General features: G+C 49.2%; 8 protein-coding genes across 8 annotated transcripts; 6 read left to right on the forward strand and 2 right to left on the reverse strand.

Moving 5' to 3' along the window:
* The first annotated feature begins 129 nt into the window (after positions 1–129).
* On the forward strand, positions 130–1,686 carry DEU56DRAFT_836184 (Alpha/Beta hydrolase protein). Its single transcript, XM_041354786.1, has 3 exons — positions 130–413; positions 466–569; positions 626–1,686. Exons 1-3 carry the CDS (start codon positions 359–361, stop codon positions 1,406–1,408), a joined length of 942 nt encoding a protein of 313 aa, XP_041202527.1. The 5' UTR covers positions 130–358; the 3' UTR covers positions 1,409–1,686.
* Positions 1,687–3,990: 2,304 nt separating this feature from the next.
* On the forward strand, positions 3,991–5,834 carry DEU56DRAFT_895039 (Rho family DH domain-containing guanine nucleotide exchange factor; the record flags this gene model as incomplete). The annotated part of the gene is made up of 3 exons (XM_041356377.1): positions 3,991–4,605; positions 4,657–5,308; positions 5,365–5,834. The coding sequence occupies 3 exons, from the start codon at positions 3,991–3,993 to the stop codon at positions 5,823–5,825; spliced, it is 1,728 nt and encodes a 575-aa protein (XP_041202528.1). The 3' UTR covers positions 5,826–5,834.
* A 2,607-nt stretch (positions 5,835–8,441) lies between these two features.
* Positions 8,442–8,780, forward strand: DEU56DRAFT_747221 (uncharacterized protein; the record flags this gene model as incomplete). Its single annotated transcript, XM_041349260.1, has 1 exon — positions 8,442–8,780. One exon carries the CDS (start codon positions 8,442–8,444, stop codon positions 8,778–8,780), a length of 339 nt encoding a protein of 112 aa, XP_041202529.1.
* Positions 8,781–11,834: 3,054 nt separating this feature from the next.
* DEU56DRAFT_904818 (uncharacterized protein) lies at positions 11,835–12,851 on the reverse strand. The gene is made up of 5 exons (XM_041356684.1): positions 12,830–12,851; positions 12,651–12,773; positions 12,440–12,599; positions 12,161–12,387; positions 11,835–12,108 (listed from the first exon to the last, which is right to left on the reverse strand). Exons 3-5 carry the CDS (start codon positions 12,597–12,599, stop codon positions 12,013–12,015), a joined length of 483 nt encoding a protein of 160 aa, XP_041202530.1. The 5' UTR covers positions 12,651–12,773; positions 12,830–12,851; the 3' UTR covers positions 11,835–12,012.
* A 271-nt stretch (positions 12,852–13,122) lies between these two features.
* On the forward strand, positions 13,123–16,330 carry DEU56DRAFT_904819 (CHAT domain-containing protein; the record flags this gene model as incomplete). Its single annotated transcript, XM_041356685.1, has 1 exon — positions 13,123–16,330. The coding sequence occupies one exon, from the start codon at positions 13,123–13,125 to the stop codon at positions 16,099–16,101; it is 2,979 nt and encodes a 992-aa protein (XP_041202531.1). The 3' UTR covers positions 16,102–16,330.
* Positions 16,331–16,392: 62 nt separating this feature from the next.
* DEU56DRAFT_836209 (sulfate transporter family-domain-containing protein) lies at positions 16,393–20,951 on the reverse strand. Its single transcript, XM_041354787.1, has 20 exons — positions 20,175–20,951; positions 19,905–19,980; positions 19,749–19,830; positions 19,464–19,575; positions 19,330–19,405; positions 19,242–19,280; positions 19,007–19,182; positions 18,797–18,946; positions 18,678–18,735; positions 18,582–18,628; positions 18,436–18,523; positions 18,353–18,385; positions 18,196–18,296; positions 18,060–18,147; positions 17,919–18,007; positions 17,720–17,869; positions 17,369–17,671; positions 17,150–17,317; positions 16,676–17,101; positions 16,393–16,619 (listed from the first exon to the last, which is right to left on the reverse strand). The coding sequence occupies exons 1-20, from the start codon at positions 20,680–20,682 to the stop codon at positions 16,570–16,572; spliced, it is 2,820 nt and encodes a 939-aa protein (XP_041202532.1). The 5' UTR covers positions 20,683–20,951; the 3' UTR covers positions 16,393–16,569.
* Positions 20,952–24,090: 3,139 nt separating this feature from the next.
* DEU56DRAFT_120824 (drug/metabolite transporter superfamily) lies at positions 24,091–26,181 on the forward strand. The gene is made up of 12 exons (XM_041344637.1): positions 24,091–24,435; positions 24,492–24,509; positions 24,556–24,587; positions 24,638–24,715; positions 24,774–24,925; positions 24,987–25,107; positions 25,167–25,204; positions 25,260–25,350; positions 25,400–25,493; positions 25,548–25,718; positions 25,781–26,075; positions 26,131–26,181. Exons 1-11 carry the CDS (start codon positions 24,199–24,201, stop codon positions 25,832–25,834), a joined length of 1,086 nt encoding a protein of 361 aa, XP_041202533.1. The 5' UTR covers positions 24,091–24,198; the 3' UTR covers positions 25,835–26,075; positions 26,131–26,181.
* Positions 26,182–26,183: 2 nt separating this feature from the next.
* On the forward strand, positions 26,184–27,791 carry DEU56DRAFT_836236 (heterokaryon incompatibility protein-domain-containing protein; the record flags this gene model as incomplete). The annotated part of the gene is made up of 2 exons (XM_041354788.1): positions 26,184–26,303; positions 26,373–27,791. The coding sequence occupies 2 exons, from the start codon at positions 26,184–26,186 to the stop codon at positions 27,789–27,791; spliced, it is 1,539 nt and encodes a 512-aa protein (XP_041202534.1).
* Positions 27,792–27,928: the final 137 nt, after the last annotated feature.

Raw genomic sequence — 27,928 nt, forward strand, 5'->3', positions numbered from 1 at the left:
GAGAACTAATATTTGAATGGAACCTAAGCTGGGGAAGCGAGCCATCGGTAGCATAGGCCTAGGTCGGGTTTTTATGTAAAACCGTCAGTTACATATGGACATTTGAGTTACGAGGATAATCAAGCCTACTTGCAACTAAAAGCCACTGCTCCCTAATCATGGTAGCGCGAACTTCAAATTCCGTTGTTGTGGTTTTCTTATTCCTAGTCAGAGACTCAGATTTCATGGGTGCAACGTGTCCAACTTCGTCATTCCCTGGCGCTGAGCTGTCACTAGCGTAGATGGCCAAATATAAACATCAGCTACGGTGCTACGGTACACTCACACTCATACCTCGTCCTGATCGAGAGTCTTGACCATGGACATAATCTCCAAGTTCACAGAAACTGGCGTTGCGGCTATCAACTTGAGAAGTGTGTCTCCTTCATATATCATGCCTTCTTTCACAGCCGACTTGCTTTTCAGCTCTTGCGGCGTTCGTGCCTATTCTAGATGAAAGAAAGGCAGAGATAGAAAAGATTGAACGCAAGACTTTTGTATACGACGACAAGCGCAGCACCAGAAATGAGGTTTGTGACAGAGACCTGATGCCATGTTCGTGACCTTACCATATCATCGCTTGCAGCTTGATGTCTATTACCCGCTAAACTCGACTCTCACAAAAGATGGGAAGACCCCAATCCTATTTTTCGTCTATGGCGGTGGATACAACTCTGGATCAAAAGAATTTCCTGAACCATTTTCTATGGGATACCGCGCGCTTGGATCTTTCTTTGCACAACACGGTTTCATCACCATCATCCCGGACTACAGACTTGTTCCGGAGGTCAAGTTCCCGGCTTCATCCGAGGACATTCGTGACGCGGTCAATTGGATTTTCACCAACGTCGACGCAATTAGCGTGCCCTCGATACCCGCGCCCGATGTAGATGCTATATTTATCATGGGCCACTCAGCTGGTGACGTGCACACGAAAGTGTTGAGTCTTTACCCGCCTGTGTCGAGTACCGTACAGCCTCGGTTCAAAGGCGTTATCTGGTCTGGTGGCAGTTGGTACTTCGTTGATGAGACGAAAAGATTTAGGATGGAAGTCCCCGCACAACAATACATTGGTTCTCAGGAGAAACAGAGGGAGAGGGAGCCAATGGCTCTTTGGAAGGCTCTATCCGATGAACAGATCAAGGACCACCCTGATATTCTCCTTGTCAGGGCAGAGCGAGAGCCTGACTGGCTGTTGCTATCGTGGGAGGAGATATTGCCAGATATCGAGAAGCGGCTTGGAGAGGCGCCCCAGATGATCATTGGCAAAGGCCACAATCACATCAGCCCTAACTGGGCTTTATGTTCCGGTCAAGGGGAAGAATGGGGAGAAGAAGTTGTGAAATGGATGAAAGCTAGAATTAACTAGCCTCTACCTCCAATTCTCGCTGGAGTCCTGAGCGATAGAAGAGAAGGGAAGTTTTGAAGATTCCTGCGCCAAACTTGTAATCGTAAAACGACGATTGTTGAACAGTTCGTCTTTTCCCTAGATCCTAGGTTAGTTGTGAAGTCTTATATATGTTGCAGCGTCGCTGTATTGTCTCGCAGAATATTATCCTTACCTTCGATGTACTTATAGGAAGTCAATTTCACGTGACTGGCACGACGCGTCAATCTTTACCAGCTTTGGCATTCTGCGTTCACCACCTCGAGTTTCAACGTTCATGTCGCACCCTTGGTCGGCGAAGCGCCATGCGTCCCGCTCCCCCGCTCCAAACTTTCCTCCAACTTCCCCTGCACATCGTTTTCTTCCTCCGTCGCACTATGCAGCTGCAGCGGGCGTACCATACAGTGCAAATCGAAGCCGTGCTCACGAATCGCGTCCCCCTCAACCATATACCACTCCGCCGTTACCCTCGCAGTCCTCGCTTGCTTCCGCTTCCGATTCGCAGTCTCTCCATGTCGACTACTCTACCAGTTTCAAGTCCAAGCGCAGAAGTCAAGTCGGAGATTTAGGGCTTATGGAAGCGCAACTGCTGCCTTCTCTAAAGGACACGATTGATCGCATGACAAGGCCATCGTCACAGCTCGGAATGCCGTCTCCGTTGCCTATTGAGAACCCGCAAATAGACCATCGAGCAAACATCGGTCAGTATCCTTCATATCCCACGCGTTCCAAGCTCGCAAGGACACCTCAACTTCCACCTACTTCACATCCTTCGTCATCTTCGAGAGACACCAGTCACCAGCTTCCAGTGACGCAGCCGGAAGGCCCTCCACGTCCAGCACGCAGTGCTTTGAGACAGAAACCGAAGCCCATTTTAAAAGCTCAGTCCCGCACTCCTACGATGGTTCTATCTGATCGGCCTTCCGATCGACCTTTCGAAGCACCTCGATCTTCCGGATTGGTGCGCAGCGGAAAGGCGGACTGGCTCTCTCCCGCGGAGGGCTTCTCGCCAAGGTCGCCTCTCCCCCATAAACAGAAAAATCAACCACTTCGTCAACCTTCCATCACGACCACCGTCACCTCTGGCAGAAGAACGGAAAGGGCTCGCGCTCGTACAGACCCTGGTGCACCGCATAATTCGGCAGCTTCAACTAGCTCATTAGCTACTCCCCAACCAAAAAACTCTCGATCAAATATCCCTCGACGTGTCGGTCCACCACTACTACGACACACTCCACGAGAGAGCTCTCAAGATAGCCTGACCGACGTGGAACCACGAGCCAGCTCAAGTCTCCGAGGCCGGAAACCAGTCGTCGACAATGCTTTCGTCTTCTCATCTTCCAGTTCAGAGAGTGACGGGACCCCTGTCATGTTCCCAAAGCAGCCTTCGTTCACGCATGGGCGCCTCTCGGCTTCTAAGGCACCTGAGAAGAAAAAGGAACGCTTTGGCCTCGGATTCGGATTCGCAGACTATGGAGCAAAACTTCGAGGCATGTTTGCCGACAACTCAGCTCATTCGATACATTCGATCACCAGTGAAGGCGGGAGCGCTGGAAATGACCATGGCAGCATCCAGGACAACGAGAGTCTCTTTTCTGACCCTGCAGATCAATGCGAGGAGCAAGGCGACTCCGCAATTTCCCATCGATATTCCTTGAGCAGCGCTGGATCGAGTTACCCAGCTTCTGAAACGATGGCCGATGGTGACGATTCCTGTGACCGACGAAAAAGAGAACTCCTTGGGCTAGTCAATGGCCTGAACCCTGGCTCTCTAACTCAACCAACTCGAAGCGATGAGAGCGAGTACTTTGGCGAGGAAGGACTCGCTATTGGTGGCTCTAGCGATTGCATCCATATGCCGAACTCTGGTACATTTTCTTGGGATGAGTTAAATAAGAACGAAAGTGATTCTGGCTCAGAGTATTCTTTTGACGACGAAAATGACGAAGGCCTCCGATGCACTACCCCTAGAGACAGCCATTCCCACTCCAAGGCAGATAAGGCATGCTCCAAAGACGACCAAGCAAACAACCGGTGGCGTTTTGATGAGCGGGATGGTAGGTGATTCTACATAGAAATTAACTTTAAGGCTAACAGAAGTGAATATCTCAGCGAGGAACTCGGGGTTATCGGTTGAACGGCCGTCTTCAGGGCACCCCCTGCTCTCTCCACGTCGTCCTGTTCATCCGACCTACTTAAACTCAAAAGCATCGCGTCCATCGCCGGAGAATACGCCTAACGTTGACATTGGCGATCAACGATTCTCCTCAGAACTCTCGCGCATGATGGTCACCTCAGACGAGGCTGCAGCGCGCGAACGCCAGGCATTTGGACTTTCTACGTCATTTTCTGGTTCCGATGAACCCAGCCTCACGCATGCCGATAGTGACATGTCGTCCATCGCCGGAAATACATGGCAATTCGAATGTGAAGATGATGGCATACATACTGATTCGCTCCTCAATAGACTGGCGACACAGGAGTTCGAACGCTCCATAAACGCTCAGCCTACACAAAGTGACTTATCCCATGCATCGTCTGAATCATCTGTCTCTGCTGCATCGATGTCATCAGTCGCCCATGAATTCTTGCATTCGGATCGGATTAATGCACGTCGGGATCATCAACGTTCTTCTGTGCATATCCACGCGTCTTGGGAAGACTTTCGTCAGCATATTTTGGAACAATTCGGTGAGGTAGAGGTGCGACGACAAGAGATCGTCTGGAGACTAGCGGAGTCGGAGGCAACTTTCGTAACTAACCTTCAGAACATGGTGCAGCTCTTCATCCTTCCCCTACGCGTCCGACGCACGAAGGTCTGGGTTTCTGGCGTACCAGACGACGTCTCGAGGTTGTTTGACTGGCTAGAAGATATCGTACACCTCCACACGAAATTATCCGCCAGTCTCATCGGCGTTCGGGATGTGCGTATTTCCGACCTGCAATTCGTCGGGGAAATTCTTCAACCTTTCGTGGCAAAGCTTGAGATATACCAGCCTTACCTGGTAAAGCTGGAATTCGTCGCAACCAGAATCGAACATATGATCGCCCAGGAGAAAAGTGACATTGGAGATTTTATCAAGCTACAAGAGCGCTCCTCCGCTTGCCAGGGATGGACATTGGAGAAATATTTGGTCGAACCTGTCCATAGACTCTCCCAATACCCTGACTTTTTTAACGTGAGTCGGCGTGTTATTTCAGCTTCTCATGGCTGAAACCAGATCTTCTAGCGGCTCTGCCACGCTACCCCGAAGTCCCATCCCGACTATCTCTCGACATTATCTGTCCTTCACTCTGCTAAGCTTACGATCCGTGTTCTCAGTGAGGTCAAAGATCGGGAGGACGAGTATGAGTTCGTGAAAGACACATTCTCACACATAGTGAACGTTCCCTCCCAACTTCCCTGCCGCGACAGGCGTCTGCTGATGCACGGTCCTGTCGCATGTGCCAGAGTGGAAAATGATGATGACTTACCAGTCATGCGCCCTTCCACCAACTTGCACGGTTTTCCAGAGCCGCTGAAAAGCCCCTCTCCCGATTTGCGGCCACGACACAATGAAAGACTCTCGAATGCGCTGAAAGGTTGGCGTGGACGCAGTGGATCAGTGCAGTCTACAGCCTCGACGGCAGCGTCGCTGCAATCCTTTCGTACTGCTCCATCATCATTTGACTTCCGTTCTGAGTCACAAGTGGGGTCCAGGAATAGCCCTCTGCTTCGCATCGAGTCTCCAGCTGTTGACATCCGGTTATTCGTTTTCACTGACCTGATCGTGATGACCCCCACCACCAATCACCACGATGATTCCCAACGCACTTCTGCAGATTTGCGCATACTCGACGACTTTGGTCTCTCCAGAATCCTTTCTGTGACGGACGAGACAGGTAAGGATTTCGAATGAAAATCACTTACAAAGCTAGCACTTATGTGATTTAATCAGATAGAAGGTCGTCCATCTCCCTGGATATAGTTCCACTGACCGCTGAGGAGCTTGAGAGAGGATATGCGAACTCAAAAGGACGAGTTTTGACTGTGTCATTGTCGCACGGCACTTCCCGATCTTCTGTATCAGAGGCGTCTATGCAGTGCGCCGTTTTGAAGGATTGGTTGGTACCACTAAGACAATGTTGTCAGCACACACTGAGGTCGTTATCTTCGCCATCCGCGAAGGGCCCCCTGGCTCACGCGTCGAAAGAATCCGAGATCAGTCAATCAGTCTTGTCCATCCTCGCGTCAGGATTGCCATTTCCTAAAAGTCCTTCCATGCAGTTACATGGTGTCGAACAAGGGCAAGCAGGGGATGCGGAGCAACAAGAAAGGGAAGAGCGCGGGTGGTGGTCGCTGCGGTTCCACGAGGTCCTGCGAGAAATACGAGGACAAGAAGTGGCACTTGTTCGATGACATCGTGGTATATTTGTATTCGTGTATTTGCTTTGCATATCTGTGGGTTGTGAGATATTGTTTTACGAGCTTGCGAACAGGCTCGTCTTGCCGATGTCGTAGATCCCATTTCTCCAAAGAAACATATTCTGCTCAGTGTCAGCGTCAATTTCACTGCGATATTCCTTTTCCTGTATTCTTCTGTTCTTCTGTAGTTCACACGGCTACAATATCAAGGACTCACTCCATGATCCTCTCAAGCCTCAGGCCCAGTGAGAATTGGCTGTGCCCGGATAGGGCCGAATATGTCGAGATGCGCGTTTGAGAGACAGAGCACATACTTGCGCATCTCGCCCGATATCCGGACTCACAGCATATTTTCTATAAGACGGGGCAGTGCCTCGTGTGCTCTCTTGTGCTTCTTTTTACACTGCGCATATCTAGGCATATCCACGCACAATCGTGCTGTCCTCCCAGAATGTGCTCAAAAAGTAGCCAATATGCTAATATTGTTTGAGTAGGCATATCCACGCACACTTGCGCTGTCCTCCCAGAATGTGCTTAAATAGTGTCAAATATGCTTTGATTGAATGCTAGGTATTATGCAGAATACAATCGGTATACGAAAGCAGCTGGAAACTGGTGCGAAACAGGTGGAGTATACCTTGAGAACACGTCGAGAGCCGAGCAGAAAGGATGTAAACAGCAGAGCGGATCGCAAACATCGAGAGCCAAGTAGAAAGGACGCAGACGGCAGAGCAGATCGAAAACATGTCGAGACCAGGCAGCGGGATCGAAAATAGGAAGCGGATAACACAGCAACGAAGGTGTGGCAGACGCTGGTAGCAGAATGGAGTGAAAGGCTAGTAGATTTGGCCCTCGTTGACATTCTTATTCCATGCGTCGTTGGACACCTGCAAAAACATTGATTAGTACCATAGACAACCGAGTAAACACAATATACCAAATTCTTGGCTTCCTCGTTGTATTTCTAAAAATCGAGCAAATAAGAGTTAGTTAGCGTATACAAGACTCGGAGTATAGGTGACTTACTCCAAGCTGATCTGATGTCAATGTCCCGTAGAAGGCATTAAACTCGTCCGTTGTCCCATTGATCCATGGTGCCTCCACTAGCAGAAGAGTACATGATATAAGTAAGAGTCAGAGCAATACGCACATACTACAAGCCAGATGTCGTGAGATCTAAACTCCGCTGGAAGCTTCCGATAAACGAGAGCGAGTGAGGCAATTTTATTGTGCAAATTTAGGGCAATACATGCGATAACCAGCAAGATGCGATGCGAGAACAGGACACGACTTGAAAGGGTACAATAACATGGAGTGATTGATAAGTGCAAAAGTGCGACAGTGCAAGAGACGGTGCAAGAGACGGTGCAAGAGACGGTGCAAGAGACGGTGCAAGATGGTATCGTGATTGTGCGACAACGAACGAAAGAGACAATGGGATGCAAGGGTTACATGGTATGCTTCGTCTGAGGCAATGGACCAACAGCGGCAGAGAAGGTTCTGAAGGTGTGAAGTTCAGTTATGCGCTCATCGGGAGAAATGGGTCTCAATTTGCGAGGCCGGCGAGGTGGCCAATCTGTATCGTGGAATGGACGTCTGGAGGAGACAGGGACTTTGCGCACGGGAGGTTCTTTGAGAACTCGAAGACCCAAGAGCTGAATGGGCTTTGCGTTGACACGACCGCTGAATATAAATATGTTACGAGCCGTCGAGTAGCCGAGAGAATGATCAGAACACTTACCTGGAGTAAGTCGCCAAGTCTACCATTGTAATATCTGGATCTCCCAAGTCCCTCTGGCCTTGAGTTTCTGATCGAGGACATGTACTACGAGAAGGTGCGTGAACATAGGCTCGAAGGAGGAATAAAAAACACTCACCTCTCCCGCCCTTTTGGCTTTCTGGGCAACAAACCCTCGGCTTCGCTGTCTGGACAGTCTTCTAGTTTAACAAGTTTCACGGTATCGAGAAGGCGAATGACGAGTTTCTGCAGAGGCAATGTTAGCATACAAGTATTAGTAGAACTAGGAGTAGTTGAAATTATTTACCAGCGGTCCCGGTTTTTTCGGTGTGAAATTGATCTCGTAGGTAGGCCAACCGTCGAGCAGATTTTCAACTTCCAAGATAATAACATTGTCGTGTAATGTTACATTGGCCAGTTGGTCGATAAGATCAAGCGCAGTTTGAGCAGGTGAACTTTCGGCAGGCACTAGTTGATGAGATGAGGACATAATGCTAGCCGAATCAGTTGTTGCGACAGGTGGGCTGGACTTAACGAAATTTTGCCAGTTGAGTCTGCGGCAAATTCCGGCGGAGTTAACTGGACAAGTGAGTACGAAGAAAGCATTGTGATTTCCAGACTACAAGGTGAGTATTTCAGCGTTTGTGATTCAATTGAATAGATTGCGCCCTGAAACACACGATGGTCGGATTTTCTTTTCAGATCACATGTACATGGCACATTCTTGCCGTTCTAATGTACGAGCTGCGCTCGGAAGACGGTTCTCACAGGGCGAATGGTTTACATCGCGTACCTCTTCTGCTGCACTGTATCCTCCAGTTTACAACAAAGTATCATGGGATCTTGCCGCGTTGGGTGCAGATGATACACCTATGGTCACGCAGCAACATGTCTTGTCGGATGGGCTACCAATCTACCGCAGACTCCAATCCGATGATCAGGATTCTGTGCGCTTACTCACCGTAGAAGATCTTATTGTTATCGCGAAGCAACTTACGGACCGTAGTAGATTCTATTGTTATCGTGTTCTGAAGCACGCAATTCATTCAATTGAATGGTCTCTGTCACTCGTCCTTTTTAAGTTTCTATTCAATCGCAAACGCATAAAGCTTCTGGTCGTATACTCTCCTGCTCTCTGCAATCCCTCCATTGTTAACCTCCCTTGGCGAGCTTCCTCGCATTCAATTTTCGAGAAGTCGAAATTGATGTGATGACGCCCGGCAAGGGAGTGTTTTCGTCGTTGTGTTTCTTCACACTCAATCTTAGAGAAGCTGAGATAGATTGTGAAGACGCACCACGACGCAGCAGCACTTTATTTTTTGACTTATTTCGTACCAACATATACAGTGTATTCTAGGGAACAGTTAACCGTTATAATACATTATTCTACATCTGCACCGTCATCGTCGTCATCAAGAATGTTGTTCGTGATCCCAACATTCGAAAGATCTAAACCGGGCTTCTCAAGCATGAAGAAACGTTCTCCCTCCTCCATAAGTCCTGCAGGTAGCCTTGGATTGTGCGGAATCATCGCAACCACACTCAGAACCTGCTTCGCATCAATTACGCAGATTTCTTCGAGTTTGGAGCAAGAAATAACGGTGTGCGAGGAGAGCCGAAGGAGATCTGCGTCTGGAAGGGAAAATAACTGGACCACCGCGACATCCTGCCAGCGCCAGTCATGCTCGTCGTCGAAGTCTGCTTGAACCGACAGCCTGGTAAAGTATAAAACTTCACCAAACCGCACCTGTTCACGGTACTGTAGCTATGTCGTGTTAGTAATGTGCAAATATTATGTTCTGTGATACTCACTTTCACATTTCGTGACATGCGCGTTTGGTCGAGTGGTTTGAACATCTCTCTCCATAAGGATCGTGCGATTTGGCCATTAGGCAGGAGAAGTCGTGCCCAACGTTTGATACGAGGAAGCGGGCGTCCATCTCCTAGGTAATCGAGTATGGCTTGTGCAGCACCTCCGACTGGGCTGAAGGTATACTTGTCTCGTTTTCGCAATAATGCGAACCCGTCTCCTAGATCTACTGCACCCGTCGGAAGAAGTTTTGCTGGCTCGTCAAGCTCTGGCATGATGGATAAAAGGGTGTTGACCTGACAGCGTCGAACACCCTCTTGGGATAGGTTAGCATAAGGGCGAGCTGGTTGATGTATCTCTTGCCCGAGGTTGCCAATGGTCCGTTCCATGGTCCATTGCGCGTAACAGATAGGAGGACCTTTCTGCACGGTTTCAGCAACGAGATGGTTGGTTTGGTGGATGCAGGGGCGGATAAAGTGAATGCGATCTTGCCGGCGTCTGTAATACAAGTGCTCGAATTCATACTCCCAGGTACACAAGAGTTCTTGGGCTTCTCGGATATGCTGCACGGTAATACTATGCTGGCACATTAACTGAAAGCCCCGAACGAGCTTGCAGTAATTTCATCCAGTATGGCTCTGGGAGGACATTATAAAGCAGCGCGGGCCCGAGACTGAAGGTATGGAGTTGGAATTCCCATGTCTTATACCACGTGTTGATTTTTTCGGCGATGTTCCGTGGTTTGCGGTCAAACGAGCTAGGTAGAAATGGACCTGTTGCTGCAACCGACTCTCCATGCGCACTCCAAGTATCCGCATCCTGGAGTACGGCCCAATCCCATGTGGCCACGTCATCCGTGACGCCACAATCTATTGTCCCGCGCCAGAGAGCAACAAGTAAGTCGCTGAGATTACCTGCGAGATGCATGATATCAGTAGTCATACAGTGGGGAATACCGAGGGCAGCGTGAAGGCTTGAGGCCCAGAATAAGAGGCGGTCTTTGTGATTCCAGTCTCGGTCTTGCGAATGTCCAATTGTCGTTGACTCGGGGAAGTTATGAGGCGCCGTAAGTTGTCAGCGTATTCTTCAGAACCACCGGGGGGGAAGCCGAAAAACACTGATATCAGGGTGGTTACTACCGGGTGCACACGCACCCATTGGCTTCAGCAAAGCAGGATAGTAGTGCGTTCCTCCTGGTTTGCGTCTGCCAAGGACACCGCAATAAACTCGACAACCGTTTTTCCCGCTATGGCCCACCATGCCGTCCCAGTAGACTAGCCCAGGCCCATCCGCGGTCGTGAAGATGAGGTAAAGGTCGGATGTGAATGTTACATCACGAGATGAGTCCCATATGACGAGGCCCTCATTCTGGAGAGCCGCAAGATGATGTAGGCCTACGACGAGGAAAGAATCTAAATTTTTCGGCTTATTAGGCCCAGGAATGAAACCGCCAGGGCGGACGTGAGCTTTACGGTATCGTTTGTCGGGGGAAAGGTTGACGACGACCCATATGTACATCCAGCAGTCGGATTGTTTGCTTTCGTACAGTTGGGCACCATCTAGGGACACCATCAGAACGATATCGTTCTCCTTGATATCTCCATCAAGCACCGCGCCAATAGCATCATGTCCCATTGCAATATCATCGAAAACCGGAATCTCTCCAGTTTGCGTGAGGCCTGCGAGAACTTCCCGAACTCGATTGTAGAAGTAGCGCATATTTTGTGCGCTGTCAGGGTGTCGATAAAGGGCCTGTAATTGTGGCCCTAGCGGTAAGGTTGTAAACATTTGAGCAGCGACTTTTGTACGTCCGTTAGTTGCACGCAGTCTTGCTTGATCCCACCGGGATGTATCGCACATCGGACAGGATTCGAGAGCTGCAAAAGGACCCGTAAACGCTAAGCACGACTTGGGGCACATGTCGTGCTTGATTGATTCAACACCGGTATATTGCGCAATAATCTTCTCGACACTGTAGAAACTTAGGATCTCATCGACACCAGCAGCTCCTGCAAAATTGAGCTTGGTAGATCTCTGGATCCGATTATAGGCCTCCTGCGATGCATGTTCTAATGCGAGGTACGAGGATATGCTGTGCCAGATACTCGGACTATCTATGACGACAGGCTCTCGAGGTGGATTGCGAAGTCTCTCAAGAGCTGCGTCATCCAATTTCGCTATCGGATCTTCCAGGGATGCATTTCTAAGTGCGAGTATGTATTCCATCGTCTCCTTCATCTTTGGAAGCACTGCCATCTGGGCAAGCGCCTCCACATCAATATTTGGTCGTGGTTGGCGTTGCAGGACAAACTGATACTCCTGTTGGTGTCCATCACCCTCGGGAGCATTGTTGGGGACGGGAGGCTCGTGCTGATTGGCGACATCGCCAGGAGGTATGGGTGGGTTATGGTCGGGGATGGGAACTTCGTTCTGATCGGCGATATCGCCAGGAGGTATGGGTGGGTTATTGTTGGGGACGGGAGGCTCGTGCTGATCGGCAACATCGTCAGGAGGTATGGGTGGGTTATTGTTGGGGACGGGAACTTCGTGCTGATTGGCAACATCGCCAGGAGTTATGGGTGGAGCATTATTGGGGACGGGAACTTCGTGCTGATCGGCGACATCGCCAGGAGTTATGGGTGGGTTATTGTTGGGGACGGGAACTTCGTGCTGATCAGCGAAATTGCCAGGATGCTCATCCGGATCAGCGAGAGGCACAGGTACATCATCTGTCTGATAATTATCAGTGCATAGTTCGACATGTTCGCTAGACATACGTACCAGATTGTCATCATCATCACGCATTGTGATATCCGACTGGTCAATCGAGGTACTTTGAGCACATTTTCGGCGTCCAACACGTCTCGTGTCTTGGTTCTCGCGCGCTCGTTTGGCAAGGGTTTGTATTGCGGCTGCGCGACGAGAACTGGGAGGCAGAGAGGAGCCAGAAGCTACACTTTGATCGTCTTGCGGCTGTTCTGGAAGTGAGTGATCCTGCATAGTGTTGTCTATGATAAGATCCTAGTGAGTATACGAGGCAAAATTGAAACTAACAAATACCATATGTATGTAGTGCTTCAGCAGCACGTATTCTCGCCTTCTCCTCCTCCGTACTAGCCTGCTGGAGGTGTTCATACCATGTCGACTTTGATATCGAGTGGGGTCTTCCCAACCCATACTTCTCGCATACGCACACGAATTTGTTCGAAATTGGTAGCATCTGTAATAGATTAGCCTAGGATTTAACAAATAACAGAAGTACTAAGCATACCTAGTGCAATATGCGACGCTGTGTGATACAAGACGTTGCACGTTGCGATCGTTACTGCGAGTGACGTGATACGAGACGTTGCACGTTGCGATCGATACCGCGAGTGACGTGATGCGCAGTGCGCTATGCGTCGTTGGTGCAGTTACAATGTGTTAAAATTGACGAGTATCGATTTCAACCGAAAGAAGCATAACTCGACATAGTACTAAAATGGTAATTCTCATCTCAACATATTCGGCCCTATCCGGGCACAGCCAATTCTCACTGGGCCTCAGGCCCTCAGTACTGCTACTAGTTCTTACCACATATACAAGTTCAGCGCTCACTATACCATTTCTTCTCCGGGTGTCAGTACTCGAATTTCTATGTCCGTGCGTATTGCACTAGATTTTGTACTCATGAAAGGCACAGGGTCGTCTTCGCCCAATTGCCACGGCGCTCTTCGGCTTCATCCTCCCTGTGTTCTTGACCAATGTCAGTCGATAGCATAACAGACAGGGTGCAAAAGTGTCGAGCGGCCTTGCAGAGCTGTCCCCCCGGTCATTCCAATCGATCAGGGTCTCTCAATAATCTTGCCATCAGCCTTCAAAACAGGTTCGAGCAGTGGGGCGTCCCGTCTGACCTTGATGAGGCCATAGAGCTCAACCGGGCTGCACTACTCCTTCGTCCCCCCGGTCATCCTAATCGATCAGCGTCTCTCAACAATCTTGCCAGCAGCCTTGGAAATAGATTTCAGCAGCGGGGCGTCCCGTCTGACCTTGATGACGCCATCGAGCTCCATCGGGCTGCACTACTCCTTCGTCCCCCCGGTCATTCTGATGGAGCAGTATATCTCAACAATCTTGCCATCAGCCTTCAAAACAGGTTCGAGCAGCGGGGCGTCCTGTCTGACCTTGATGAGGCCATAGAGCTCAACCGGGCTGCACTACTCCTTTGTCCCCCCGGTCATTCTGATGGAGCAGTATATCTCAACAATCTTGCCATCAGCCTTCAAAACAGGTTCGAGCAGCGGGGCGTCCTGTCTGACCTTGATGAGGCCATAGAGCTCAACCGGGCTGCACTACTCCTTTGTCCCCCCGGTCATTCTGATCGATCAGGGTCTCTCAATAATCTTGCCAACGGCCTTCAAAATAGATTTAAGCAGCGGGGCGTCCCGTCTGACCTTGATGACGCCATCGAGCTCCATCGGGCTGCACTACTCCTTTGTCCCTCCAGTCATTCTGATCGATCAACGTCTCTCAACAATCTTGCCATCGGCCTTCAAAACAGATTCGAGCATCTGGGCGTCCCGTCTGACCTTGATGAGGCCATAGAGCTCCTTCGGGCTGCACTACTCCTTCGTCCCCCCGGTCATTCCAATCGATCAGGGTCTCTCAATAATCTTGCCATCAGCCTTCAAAACAGATTCGAGCAGCGGGGCGTCCCGTCTGACCTTGATGAGGCCATTGAGCTCTATCGGGCTGCACTACTCCTTCGTCCCTCTGGACATCCTGATCGATCAGCGTCTCTCGGCGGTCTTGCCACTGGCCTTATAAACAGATTCGAGCAGCGGGGCGTCCCGTCTGACCTTGATGAGGCCATAGAGCTCAACCGGGCTGCACTACTCCTTCATCCCCCCGGTCATTTTGATCGATCGATAACTCTCAATAATCTTGCCAACAACCTTCGAAATAGATTTCAGCAGCGGGGCGTCCCGTCTGACCTTGATGACGCCATCGAGCTCAACCGGGCTGCACTACTCCTTCGTCCCCCCGGTCATTCCGATCGCGGTCATATTGATCGATCGATGACTCTCAATCATCTTGCCCTGAGCCTTCATATCAGATTCGAGCAGCGGGGCATCCCGTCTGACCGTGATGAAGCATTTAGGCTGTATGTGCAACTCTCCTACTTATCTCATGCAGTCTCCCGTATGGATCTTACTGCTGCCAAGTCATGGGCCACCTCTGCCGAAGAGACGAAGCATGACTCTGCATTACTTGCCTATCAAACTGCGTTGAAATTCCTAGATCAGCATGTTACTATGCTGCCGTCTTCTCCATATATATTCGATGTCGTCAGGATTGCCACAGCTTCACTTGCCATGGATGCTTTCTCGTGCAGTGTTCGTCATGGTGCACTGACAACTGCTATGGAACTGGTGGAGCAAGGCCGTGCCGTATTCTGGACCCAGCTGGCACGCTTACGCTCACCACTCGATGAGCTTTCCCTGTCCGGTGACACCGGCGCAGCCTTGGAGAATGAGTTCAAGCAGCTGAGCTTTGGCCTTCGTAGCGCGCTTGATCGGTCTACTGAAGAGTCCCCACAAATTCGACAACTGACCATGCAATGGAATGATGTCGTCTCCCGCATCCGCATGCTGCCTGACTTTTCTCGGTTTCTCCTGCCTCCCCTTTTCTCCAACCTACAGAAGGCCGCTGAAGAAGGCCCTGTCATCATCGTCAATGCAAGCCGATATGGCTGTGACGCCTTGATTGTCTTCAGTGCACAAGATCCTGTCCACGTTCCACTCGATATCCAGCAGACTGAAGTCTCCGAGTTGTCTTCGGAATTTCAGTCCCTCGCAGAGCAATTTGGTTCTTCTGATTGTCAAAACAAACTTGTCAGCATCCTCCGCAAGCTTTGGGATTGTCTTGTTGATCCCGTGGTCCGAGCTCTTAGGGCGTCTAAAATTCACCATGGCTCGCGTATCTGGTGGTGCCCCACTGCTGAGTTCACGCTTCTTCCTCTACATGCAGCAGGACCGTACGAGAAGAACAAAAACAACTTATCTCACTTTTATGTCTCCTCTTACACCCCCACTTTGGCGGCACTCATTCGGGCGAGACAGCGAGTTTCTCAAGAGGTGTCCACACAACATTTTGTTGCTATCGGCCAAGCGAATCCGGACAGAGGGAAAGAACTCCGTCATGTCGCTCCTGAGTTAGCCATCGTCGCTCAGCGTCTCGAGCCCGTCGTCTCTTTCACATCACTCGAGGATAGCGACGCAACAATCCAAGGTGCGCTTGATGCACTTAACCATAATCAATGGCTCCATCTGGCCTGCCATGGAATGCCACATCGGACGCAACCGTTCGACCCGTCCTTCGCAATGGGCGATGGGCCGTTGATGATCAAGGAAATCATCCGGTCCAACTGGCAGAACCTGGAGTTTGCATTCTTATCGGCTTGCCACACCACCGTGGGCCATGAGAAGAGCCCCGACGAGGCGATACATCTCGCTGCGGCGATGCAATTTTCTGGATTTCGCAGTGTGATAGGTTCCATGTGGTCTGTCGACGATGAGGTTGCACGACAGGTTGCGTCCGTTTTTTACCGCGAACTGGTCGATGGCTCAGGGAGATTGGACTGCACACGGGCTGCGGTAGCGTTGCACCACAAGGCTGTGAAATCGTTGCGCAAGAAGATTCCACTAGAACAACAGATTGTGTTTGTTCACATAGGTGTCTAGTTTGGTTGATTCGTCATGTTATTTCATTCTGTGTTATCCTGATTGCTTTCATTACCCTGTTGTCCCACCTAGACCCCAGTTATTCAAATCATGTCTGCACGATACTCTGTTTTTTTCCCGTTGTGTACTAGTCCTGCAAGCACCGATCCATTGAATGATTTATACATTGCTTTGTCAAACATGCAATATACAAGCGATCCCTTTCGGTCAGCACTAAGCAGTGATTGCAAGCTAGTATCTATAGGATGGATGCATCATGAATATGGCATGATTCAAAGCGTAAATAGGAAAACACAGAAACAGTATCAACTCACGCCACACAGCATGACGGGTATTATTCAAATGGTACAGACCAACGGCAAAAACGCACGTCAACATAGCATGACGGGGTGGACACAATAGCCACCGATCCTCCGGTTATGCCAGCTTATATATTGTAGAATCCGGTATATATACATCCCCATTTTTTCATCTTGTGGCTAAGGCAGCAAGAAGGATGTCGGTGTCGACTTTTGCAGCTGAAATAACCAGGATAAGCTCATGCCCCGGATGAGTACTTAAAGTTGCTTCTTACCTTTGAGTACAAGTTGCACAAAAATCTGTGCAAGATGAGGATGTTCTGCCTCCAGTCGACGCATGCTTTCGACAGACAACTTCCACAATACCGCCTGCTGTTCTACAACTACTCGTGCATTCCGCGGCATGCCCGACAGAGCAGACAGCTCGCCTGCCAGAGTACCCGACACCATTGACTCCTCGATGACGGGGCTGTGCTCCGCAAATTTGTATGATGCCCGCAGGATGCCTGACTCGATGATATACAGGCCATCGGGGGTATCATTATTCTCCCACAGGACGAAACCGTCTGAGAACGTAAATCGCTCAAAGTACGGGGCGATCTGTCTGAACGTGTTCTGTTCTACATCGTGATACGACGAGAACGCATTGAGGAGAGTGTTGTATGGCTCAGAGGAATTCTCTGAATCCTTGTCGAGAAATTCTGCTGAACGATGAGGATCGGTTCTGTTAGGTAAGATGATAGACTGACCACCAGCGATTGTGCGCTCTCCAACATCACGAAGTTGCATTTGCCTTGGAGATCCCGTCAAAGTTTCATCAAAGGAAAGGCTGGTATCTCGGCGGCCAGGGAGCGTTATTGGAGTTGTCCATGACTTCTGGGCTCTGAACCACGCTCGCAGATAGGCATTTTCGGTCCCTACAGACGACATCAATAATTAAGATCTCAACGTATGAAGATGACGCTTACATTCCATTGCATCATTCAACGTCTCAAAGACCTCGACGGATGGCTCTTGAAGGATTCCCACGCTGCTCAGCGCTTTGCCGCAGGGATTTTCAGGGGTAACACCGCAAAACACCAACACCACGCCCTTTGCAGCGAGCAAGCGCTGCACACGCACGAAAGCCTCTGCAGCAGACATGTCCACACCTACCACAAGAGACAAGTCGACGACGACGAAGCGGACGGGATTGCGTTGCCAAGCAGCGTCCTCGACGATATTTCTCAAAGTTTCTTCAACATGGGCGATGGTACCAAAGAAAAGGAATCCTGAATGCGGTAATTAAATGGTGCTACAACAACAGAGAAATCACGTACCCTGAAGACGAAGCACCCTTGTCTGCTTCGACACTTCTCGGATGTACGCTCTGTGTGCTGCAGGCCGCCTGACCGTGGAAATTGCCGACTCCCCAGCATAGGATGCGCGTATGCTCCTTCTCTGTGAGTTCTGTACCACGAAGAAGAAACCTATCCCAAACCATGAACACAGTCTACTCTGACAACGCGACATACTCACAGCTGACGACGATGCCAAACAGAACACCAATGACAAAGTCCCAGGCCGTCATTGTAACCATGATGCTGACGATCGTGATGTACTCCATCCTTAAACCCATTTATCAGCTGCTGCATATCACACCAATGTGCGCAAGCTGACCTGCTAACTCGGTTCCGCGTATCCCATAACGCCTCCTTGACGAGATCGATGCCGAGCACGAAGATTAACGCGCTGACGACCATGACAGCTATTCAAATTGTGAGAGAGGCGAGGATACGAAAATTGTGCCACATACGGATGTACGCTATTGGTCCTGTCCCTATGAGTAGTAGGATACACGTCGCGACCGCAAGCAAGAAGCCAGCAATACGCGTTCCGCCACCCACGCGGTAAAACCTGATGAACCAGAAAGTGAGCTGTCTGATACCGCAACAGATGGAAGTTTGCCTCACAGTAAGGTGTTCACGTATACGAGATAGTTTGGTCTGCGATGTGTGAGCAATGACTAGCGAGTGTTAATGAGGAAAACACCTACACTGTGCCTAGAAACCCGGCAAGTAAATTCGAATACCCATGTCCCACAAGCTCTTTGTTAGTATCAATGTCTACGTCAAGGGACACCGCTGTACATATGTCAGCAAAACTCTATCAACCAAGCATCCAGATTAAGACAGAACGTACATAGCGCAGGAACATTCAAAGGTGGGTGCAAGATATTGAAGAACAACCTAGGATGAACCATTAGCGAGGCCAACAACGTAATGATGAAATACGTGCAATGCAAATTGTATCGGCAGTGTCGTCCATAGGGGTGTAAACTGGATCAATCCAATATCTGTTCGCGTGAATATAGAATGAACCCTGTGTTCATCCCTAATCGATGGAAACTTTCTCACCGAGATACGAATAAAATCCATACCATCTGTCCTCCCCGCCTCCAGTTCCTTCAGCCATATCGAACAGCCAGCCATGCTTCCTCAGTGCACCAAGATCAAGCCCTGCAGCTGCAACTACCACATAAAACACAACTGGTATAATCATGAAATCTGAGACGCGTGCACATGAAGTGAGCAAACGAACGCGCAGGTCAATAGTCTTGGACGTACAGATGGGGAACACAAGCTGATGTTTCCACCGCATAGTGATGAACCTCAGTAGCACTGCCAGGATAAGGGGAGGAACCCATTGTGCAAGGGCGTGTGTATTGAGAATAAAGTATCGGAGGGTCTCCAGTGTCGGCGGATCGAGCGCATCGGACGAGAGACGTGTGCTCACGGTGAGGCTGTGCCATATTGAACATTATTCGGTCTCCTTCACCGCGAGGACTAAATTAGAACTTACCCTGTAAGAATCAAAAAGATGCCAACCCCTCCTATACATCTGTGCGGGATATCAGCACCAAGTCCCGCCAAGTCAGCAAACAGCTTACCCAACAAGAATATGCCGCGGAAAGAACCCAATGAGCACGCCCAAACGCAGATAGCCAAGGAGAAAAAAGGTCAGCCCTACACAAATCACATGCGTGAGTGGACACCTGACAGCCAGGCCTAGATGGGACCCTACCAGTGAGTACGGACGAAAGCGCAAACGCCGCAATTGTCGTGGCGATGATCTCTTTCGGATATTCGTCTCCGATATCACGTGCTATGGTAGCCGCAAGAATGTGAAAGAAGGGCTACCATCAAAAAGGAAATACATCAGAGAAAGTTCAAAGTGTGCAAATCCGGGGTAGCGGAAACGATCAAAGAAGCAAACCATAACAAAGTGACAGGCACAAGCAAGGTCGACACGTGCGAATGTAATGGAGGTAGACGGAAGCCAATTGAAATGTAAATGAAGCGCACGTACCACAACCTCAATCATCATACTGCCGTTAGCACCCGCAAAGCTGCTCCCTCCAAGGCAGTAGACGAGTTGTGCCACCACTGTGCTGTTTGGCGACCAATGCCGAAAATAGGGGGTTCTGATCAGAAGAAATAATTTTCAACGACAGAGACGACGTACGAGACAAAAAACATCGATACCCCCATCCCGCCTAATCCAGCAAAGACACCAGATGCGGGAAAAAGGATCATTCCATCTAAGCAACATCGTTAGCAGCTGATCCATGATAATCGGAGATGAGCAGGAACAGGAAAATGTCAGACAACACAAAATTATGGTTCGTATTATGTATTAGGGGGTCAAATAATAGCCGCCAAGGGTTTTGAAGTACCCGAGACCCGTCAGATGACAAGAAATGAAGCAACAAAGGCAATATTCATCAAAACTTACATGATACACCGTCAAGGATGTTGAGCAACGTGCCCAAGAGTACGGCAGGCAAGCTTTTCAACACGGTCCGCGCGAGTTCTTGAGGGTAAATCTTATGTGTATCGCCTATGATCCCATGCATGAGGCTTGACAAACGTTTTGAGGGCGTCGAGCGTTTCGAGGGCGCTAAGGCGTGACCATTTATGGCAGTCACGGAGCCATTTGGAGGAGGAAGCAGGGGAGAAGTTTCTGTGGCTGGCGAAGAAGCAAAACGCGAAACTTCTGATCGAATGTTGCTAGTTGACAGAAGGGTACGATCCGCAGAATTATGGTTAACTGTGGACATTGCCTGCTCTGGGTCTGCTAATGAATCAAAGTAATGAGGCCTCTCAGTTACTTGCGTCAGCGTTGGACTTTGCGAGTGCGCTCCTCTAGGCGTGGCACCATCAGCGTGTATGGAGAGCAAAACAGAGAGTGCTGAAGGCATAGCGGTTGGAAAAGACGCGTCTCTCCCGCGAGGAGTTACCATGCCAGACGATGGATGGTGGACAGTCTTGGAGGAGTTTAGAGTTGAGGTCGAGGCTGAGAGATCAGAGCTCTGGGCCGAGAAGTGTGAGCTTCCTTTTGTAAATTGTGAGGAGGGTGCAAATGATGTGGATACAGGAATATTTGGGAGTGACCCTGGTGCAACGTGCGTGACTGGATTATAACCAGATGGAAATATGAACGAATCGCGTGAAGGGTTGTTCTCTTCCGTAAGCTCAGATGGGGAAGGTAGTTGTTGGGCTTGTTTTCGACCGTGGGTCAAGGGAGAAGACGAATGTGCACTGTGTCCTGCTGTCGGAGGCAGCTTCTGCATCACGAGGGGCGTCACGGGGGATGGTGAACCCCTGGAAGCAGCAAACATCATGTTTGACAGCTTAACGGTGCTTGCACGGATGTCGTCTTGAGAATGGGGCATTACCGACATATAGGAAACGTAGCTCCTTGGTTGAAGTAGTCTGGAATCGAATTTGAAAAGTTAGGAGATTGAATGCACATAGAAGCATGGACCGCATTCCGACTACATTATAACGTATTATGATGTTATTGAAGCTTACCCGGCTCTGTGCAAAGGGGAGTCATCTTGCGGTGGAGAGACGATGTGTAGAATTTCGTGCTTTGTCGCGTCATTCACATGCTCAGGTCCGAAGTCATCATCGCCAGGGCTTCGCGAAGAAGAAGCTGATCTGTCGTTACCGACATTACCAGTCATAAAGGACATGAGTGCACGGACTGCAGATGAGGAGCTCGAGCTCTGTCTTCGTGTGTCAGTGAGTCGTTGAGGTTGAAGTGACTCCAACATGTCATGGAAGGTTTTGTGACGAATATTTTATTATTTCAATTTCAATACGGCGGAGGAGTCTGATTCAGATAACGGCACCACGTTGCCATAATGGGACTCCTAAACGTTTGACCGGAATGTTCCGTTATCACAGACTCGGTCTAGGGGTACCTCCACAATGAGGACCGAGGCGAGGACCCTATAGGCCAGTAAGTACCTAGGCACTGGTGTTGCCAATAATTGACATAGAACCCTGCCAGCGCTGCCAGCACCTGACTCAAAAATCTCATTGAAACATTAGCGAAGGAGAGCACCTGACAGATCTTATCACCGACGGTTGAGTGCGAAAGGCAAGTGTTATACGGCTCATCACTGGGTTTGACCGCTAGGGTAGCGCCCACAACTGTATGAACTCACTACCATACATAGATGCTGACCTTTAAGGTTGCATGACGGACACGTCTCTCCGAGGAAACTAGTAAATAGAAGAAAGCGGTCGTGCCTTCTATTACGGGTGACCCCAGTCAGATGGCACGCCACTGATCTCAATCATTCCTCTTTCAAGGGGAAAACCATTGTGAGTCCATGTAGAGAGACGTGGCACAGTCTCATGATCCGAACAGTTTCAGCGGAAGTTCCTAATTGTCCAGATGCATGACAGTAAGTTGAGGCACAAAACACAACAACTGCTATGTACGCACCTGAAAGGACAACCCGTCAATGCGGGGATTTGAATCATGTGTCCATTATTAATGATGGAATCTAGGAGAAAGGACATCTCCATTTCACCTCCGGATCCTCTTCGGACCACATGTTTTACCCAGCACAGAAGTTGATGACAGGCAAAGATGTCACCACAAAAACAGGACAACATTCGACTTCGTCTGGACAGTATACTGGTGTGGCTTACAATGAGCATTCAGTGATAATATGATACAGTAGGAATGAGAAACTTCCTTGAATATGACAAGCGCCGTGTTATAGATTTTGTTAAGTTTTAAGAGTCAAAATTAAAGTTTCACCTTACCCTCAATCAGCTGCAGCTGAAAGAAGATATGCTACAGCTGGGATGTAAGATCCGAGTAGCATATCGATATCAGAATTCTTTGAATCAAACTTTGGAGCTCGAACTTCGGATGGCGAAGACGGGGAACTCCCGTGATCCGTGACAGCGTCGTGGATTGTCACGCCATCACTCGACGTCGCACTTTGCCGCTCACTTGGCAGGTGGGCATGCTGAATCCAATCGTATACCCTGCACAACACAAGCACACCTCTTTACCAAACAACGAGGTCATTGCAACGTCATCGTGGGTCATTGACATGCATTGAAATTGTTCCGCAGTTTATGATCAAGCTAATGAACTAATTCCAACGTTCCACAGTCACTTGCCTCGTGCCACACCCTACCTTTTACCTGACAATATGAATAAGTACTATTTGCTATACCTGACGACGTGGCGTAACCTGCATCGGCACGCACCGTCGCTGACGAAAATGCAGTCTGATGTGTCTAGGATGAAAGTCCATGCGACAAGGCTGATCAGGTTGCCTCCTAAATCGTCGCAGTCAAATAACGCGTTGGGGGAGAGCTTCAATCTTCGCGATGGTACACACGATCCGATGCGTCAGTACTAGTAACAAGACTTACGATGTAACAGACAGGAGACGCTAACAAGTGAAAGGCCACTCTCTTAGTAAGTCTTAGTTTTAGTTACGTTCGCGAGCTCACGACGAACTAAAACTACACAGCTACCAAGCAAACTGAAATCCGGAGCATTTCGCTGCTTTTCGGAGCTCCTACCGAGGCTGACATAGTGCACATCACAATGGAGCTCATGCTTAACGAGATGGGCCAAGTCATGACATCTACATTTCTAACGACTATGAAACTACGACACTTATCGATCGTGAGACAAGTTGATCTCTTCCGGCAAGAATTGATTACTTACCGCCTCAGATTTCCAATTCCGCGAACTTTCGTGATGTCACAGCGCGGTGCGATTTTCTGCCATTCTCTCAGTGGCGGTCGCGATCGTGAACTACCAAGCTGATGGATCTGGAAAGCGTGGTGGCATCGGAAAATTCAAATCAACGAATGACTACCTGTGCTTCGTACTAGGATCCAGTATTCATAGTGCGTACGGAGGGTGGCAAAAAGTTGAGACGCAAAAAATTTGTGACAATTCATACCAAGAGGGAGGTGTACCAACAGGTTACGACGTCGACGGTGACGTGCCCTCGCTTGGTTTTCTCGCCGAGCACCACCGCAAATTCCCCGACATAAGTTGTGAGACTCGGACCGCGCTAGCCTGAGAAAAGCTTAGCAAGTAGCCAAGTTGGGTGCGTCGGCTCGTCTGGACCTGTGGTGCAAAATACATATAAGACCTCAATATTCAATGCATACGTACACCGGTGAGATAAGGTGGACACTGTTTCGAAGTCCTGTGTGCTTGAACTGACACGAATAAAGCTCCTACAAGAAGACCACAGGATGTAGTTCATGCTGATTTACTCAACGTTGGTTCAAGTTAGGACGATCGATGATCAGCTGCCAGCATCGATTCCCATATGTATTAGTACGTATTACTATTATGCAGGAGACCGCATCAAACTTCCCAAGCCTCGACCGCATCCAGGCGTTGCCAACTCATTGGAGCTAGGGCGGTTCACTACTAGCTACCCCGACCGTCTAAACGATCTACCCAACGAACGTCGAAAATGAGCAGGACCGAGTCTTCGCTCATTAACAACATTCACGACATCGAACAAAACTATGGCTCGACGCAAATACGCCAAGATGATGGAGCAATTGCGAACAATCAGTCCAGCATCACCAGATTCACCACTAGCAATGCTGGGATGCTACTCATCATATCCTCCCAATTTTTCTTTGCTTCCATGGATATCTCGGTGAAGATGCTAAACGCCTTGGAGCCTCCGGTTCACGCGCTTCAGGTTAGCTGTTCCATGACTGTTGGTGATCGAACATGGATTGAACCCAATATAAACAGATTATTGTGATCAGGATGGTGCGTCACAGAATCAGCAAGTCAAATCTTTACTCATCTGTCCCAGGGCATCACATTGATATGCTGCGAGATATATATGTTTGTCTATTTTTTTTTTCAGACAACGAGCTAAAACTGACGACACGAAGGACTGCTATGGGAATCCCTGACCCGATAGCTGGCCCCAAAGGCGTTCGAATGATGCTGCTCATTCGTGGCATCACTGGGTGGGTGCTGATCTATTTGCACGGTTTCAAACTTCCCAACGTTCTTTCTGTATCCCAGGTTTTTCGGGCTATCTGGCTTGTACTGGTCGCTCCAGTACTTGTCTGTCGCAGATGCTACGGTCTTGATTTTTTTGACACCCCTTACGGCGGCTGTAGCTGGGTCCACCCTCTTGAAGGAGAACTACTCCATCAAGCAAGCTGTCGCGGGAGGTTAGAGTTACGATTTACCTTTGGTAGTTTATAATTGCTTATGAAGATTTGAAACCCCTAGTTTTCAGTTTACTTGGTGTTGTCCTCATTGCCAGGCCCGCGATCCTGTTTGGCTCCCTGGATGTCACTCCCCAAGGACTCCGCCCAGACGCGACCTCTGCGCAAAGGCTGACAGCTGTTGGGTAGGCAGCAACGTTACGTGCGCTCTGTTCCGCTCAACCCACTATTCTATTTTTGGTAGGGCATGTATGATCAGTGTGCTGGGAAATACTGGAGCATGTACGTATTATGATTGACCTTATCATGGTAATGACCGCTTTAACTATTTTTATAGATACCTCGATTCGTGCAATTGGGAAGCGCGCTCATCCGATGCATATAATGTCATTCTTTTCGCTATGGTGCACCATCATATCGTCTTTGGGGTCTGCAAATACATCTCTGTTTTATGTGGCAATTAATTATTTGTAACAGGATGGTTGTCTTTAAAATTCCCATTGTATATCCTACATCATGGACGTGGGTATTTCTTTTGTTCATGGTTGGTGTCTTTGGCTATGTGGCGCAGGTGAGTACACCAGTGATCCTGTATTTGCCCACTAGTAGTTCACAACGACTTTAGACTCTTTTGACAATGGGGCTGCAACGCGAAACTGTGTCACGTGGTGTCACTGGGATGTATGCCCAGGTGCTATTCGTTGTGGTGCTTGAACGCATATTCTTGGGAGTTGTACCGTCTTTATTGTCTGCTCTCGGCGCCGCCATCATCATGTCCTCGGCTCTCTATGTCGTTGTGAGTGGTCATCGTGCTCGTTTTTTCCAGACTTTTGTGCTGATTTGGATTTCATATACCAGATGCAAAAGGAGAAACCTAAACAAGTCGGCGTCGCTGACAATACCACAGCATAAGATCATGGACCCGGCGCCCACTCCGAGATCACATTAATTCCCCTCGCTTCTTCAGAATACTCGGCAGCTGTGGGTGATTGGTTGGGAATGTCACGTGCATGTAATAGAGTGCGACGATCTAAGGGCCGACGTAAATTTATATTACGACTTACCAGTAGCATCGATGACAACCTATGATAGCCACCCACAAATATAGCCGCTTGCACCTAACAACGAGGTCAATTGCAAGGTCATCGATATCGTGAGTCTGTTCCGTAGTTTATCATTTAGCTAATGAACCAATTCCATCGTTCCAGAGTCACTTGCCTCGAGCCACATCTTACCATTTCCCTGACAACTTGAATAAGCAATGTTTGCTACTAGTACGCCTACTGGAAGTGGGGCTGCATCGGCAAGCAATATCACTGACGAGAATGCGGAGACTGACGTCGAGGGTGAAATTGAAAGTTCATGCGACGAGACTGATCAGGTTAGCTACCGAGGAAACTGAAATCCCGAACCTTACATCGCTCAATCACATGTCTTTCGTTTTCTTCAGGATGAGGCTCCTACCGAGGCCGACATAATGAATGTCACAGTGGAACTCGTGTTTAACGAGTTGCCAAGTCATCTCATTTACATTTCTGACGACTATGAAACCACGACACTTTTCGATCGTGAGACTCTGGTCGATCTGATCCGTCCGGAATTGATTAGGGCCTGCAAGGATGTCCCCAAAGACAAACTTCCTGATGTGGTCAGGCAGAAGCTGAAATACGCAGCTCTTTCTCACAGATGGCTCAGCGTCGGCGAGCCAACATTTCAGGAAATGTCCGTGGAAGGAAACCGGTCTACAAGACCTGGGTTTATCAAGCTCCGTAACTTTTGCCAGAAAGCAAGGGAGTACGGCTGTCGTCTTGCTTGGTCTGACACTTGCTGCATCAACAAGAGCAGCAGTGCGGAGCTTGATGAGGCCATCAGGGCCATGTTCAAATGGTACCGCAACGCAGAGATCTGCATAGTTTTCCTTGCAGACTCCTCGTCCATGTCGGACTTCCCGGAGGAAGTATGGTTCCAACGCGGTTGGACACTTCAGGAGCTTCTTGCCCCTCCACGAATCAAGTTTTATGGCAAGCATTGGGACGAGCTCAGTTGTTCTCGCAACGACAAGGAAGATCATTCCATGTTAGAAGCTCTTTCTCAGGTGACTGGAATATCTCGCTGGAATTTGCTATATTTCAGTCCGGGATTAGTCGACGTTCGCGAGAAAATGATCTGGGCGTCCAAGCGGAGGACAACAAGGGTGGAAGACAACGCTTATTCCTTGATTGGAATTCTTAACATCAGCCTTAATGTGGCCTATGGAGAGGGCGAGCGGGCCTTTCGCCGCCTGATGGAGGTCATCATGCAGACCTGTCGAGAATGGCAGATATTTGCATGGGCTGGTCCGCATTCCCCATCTCAGGCCGGCATTCCCAGTTCTCCTCTGGCATACTGTGCTTTTGACGAAGCATCCGCCAGTATACTTTCACCAGATTACCGCATAATGGATCGTCCCTCCAAGCTCGGTGACCCTTTTTTTACGATGACGAAGAGAGGTTTGGAGCTTGAAGTTATTCTGGTGAAATTGATGCTACAACAACCCACACCACGACGGCCGGGAGGAAAACGGAAAAAAACTCAAGCTATCCGCCTCGTCTCCGACTCTGCGAACTTTCATGATGTCACAGCGCGGTGCGACATTACCTTTCTGCCATTCTCGCAGTGGGCGGTTGCTATCGTGAACTACCAAGCTGATGAATCTGGAAAGCGTGGTGGCATCGGAAAACTCAAATCAACAAATGACTACCTGTGCTTCGTACTAGGATCCAGTATTCATAGTGCGTACGGAGGGTGGCAAAAGGTCGAGACGCAAAAAATTGTGATAATTCGTACCAAGAGGGAGGTGTACCAACAAGTTACGACGGTGTGGCTTTAACCCGCTTCTACCCATTCGCGTCAATTTTGTAACATATCTCTAACCTTTACGTGTGACATCATTCGGCTGTACTTACATAGCTTCACACTCTTTTATTAGACCAAGTAACATCATAGACACCCAGACAGCTGGTTACA

This window comes from Suillus clintonianus (assembly GCF_016758775.1).
Source record: "Suillus clintonianus strain FC179 chromosome Unknown DEU56scaffold_136, whole genome shotgun sequence".
NCBI classification, from domain to species: Eukaryota; Fungi; Basidiomycota; class Agaricomycetes; order Boletales; family Suillaceae; genus Suillus; species Suillus clintonianus.

Bases quoted from the DNA above. Each gene is read 5' to 3' on its own strand.
- DEU56DRAFT_836209 (XM_041354787.1), bottom strand. From the start codon at position 20,682: ATGGTAACTCCTCGCGGGAGAGACGCGTCTTTTCCAACCGCTATGCCT. The intron at 19,981-20,174 runs GTAAGTTTTGAT...GATGTTGCTTAG, and splicing joins CATCCTTGACGGTGTATCAT to ATGGAATGATCCTTTTTCCC. The intron at 19,831-19,904 runs GTACGTCGTCTC...GTCGCCAAACAG, and splicing joins GTATCGATGTTTTTTGTCTC to CACAGTGGTGGCACAACTCG.
- DEU56DRAFT_904818 (XM_041356684.1), bottom strand. From the start codon at position 12,599: ATGCTACCAATTTCGAACAAATTCGTGTGCGTATGCGAGAAGTATGGG. The intron at 12,388-12,439 runs GTATTTGTTAGT...ATCTTATCATAG, and splicing joins TGAAGCACTACATACATATG to ACAACACTATGCAGGATCAC. The intron at 12,109-12,160 runs GTACGTATGTCT...ATTATCAGACAG, and splicing joins GTGATGATGATGACAATCTG to ATGATGTACCTGTGCCTCTC.
- DEU56DRAFT_120824 (XM_041344637.1), top strand. From the start codon at position 24,199: ATGAGCAGGACCGAGTCTTCGCTCATTAACAACATTCACGACATCGAA. The intron at 25,351-25,399 runs GTCTGCAAATAC...TATTTGTAACAG, and splicing joins ACCATCATATCGTCTTTGGG to GATGGTTGTCTTTAAAATTC. The intron at 25,494-25,547 runs GTGAGTACACCA...CAACGACTTTAG, and splicing joins TCTTTGGCTATGTGGCGCAG to ACTCTTTTGACAATGGGGCT.
- DEU56DRAFT_836184 (XM_041354786.1), top strand. From the start codon at position 359: ATGGACATAATCTCCAAGTTCACAGAAACTGGCGTTGCGGCTATCAAC. The intron at 414-465 runs GTGTGTCTCCTT...CTTGCTTTTCAG, and splicing joins TGCGGCTATCAACTTGAGAA to CTCTTGCGGCGTTCGTGCCT. The intron at 570-625 runs GTTTGTGACAGA...CATCGCTTGCAG, and splicing joins AGCGCAGCACCAGAAATGAG to CTTGATGTCTATTACCCGCT.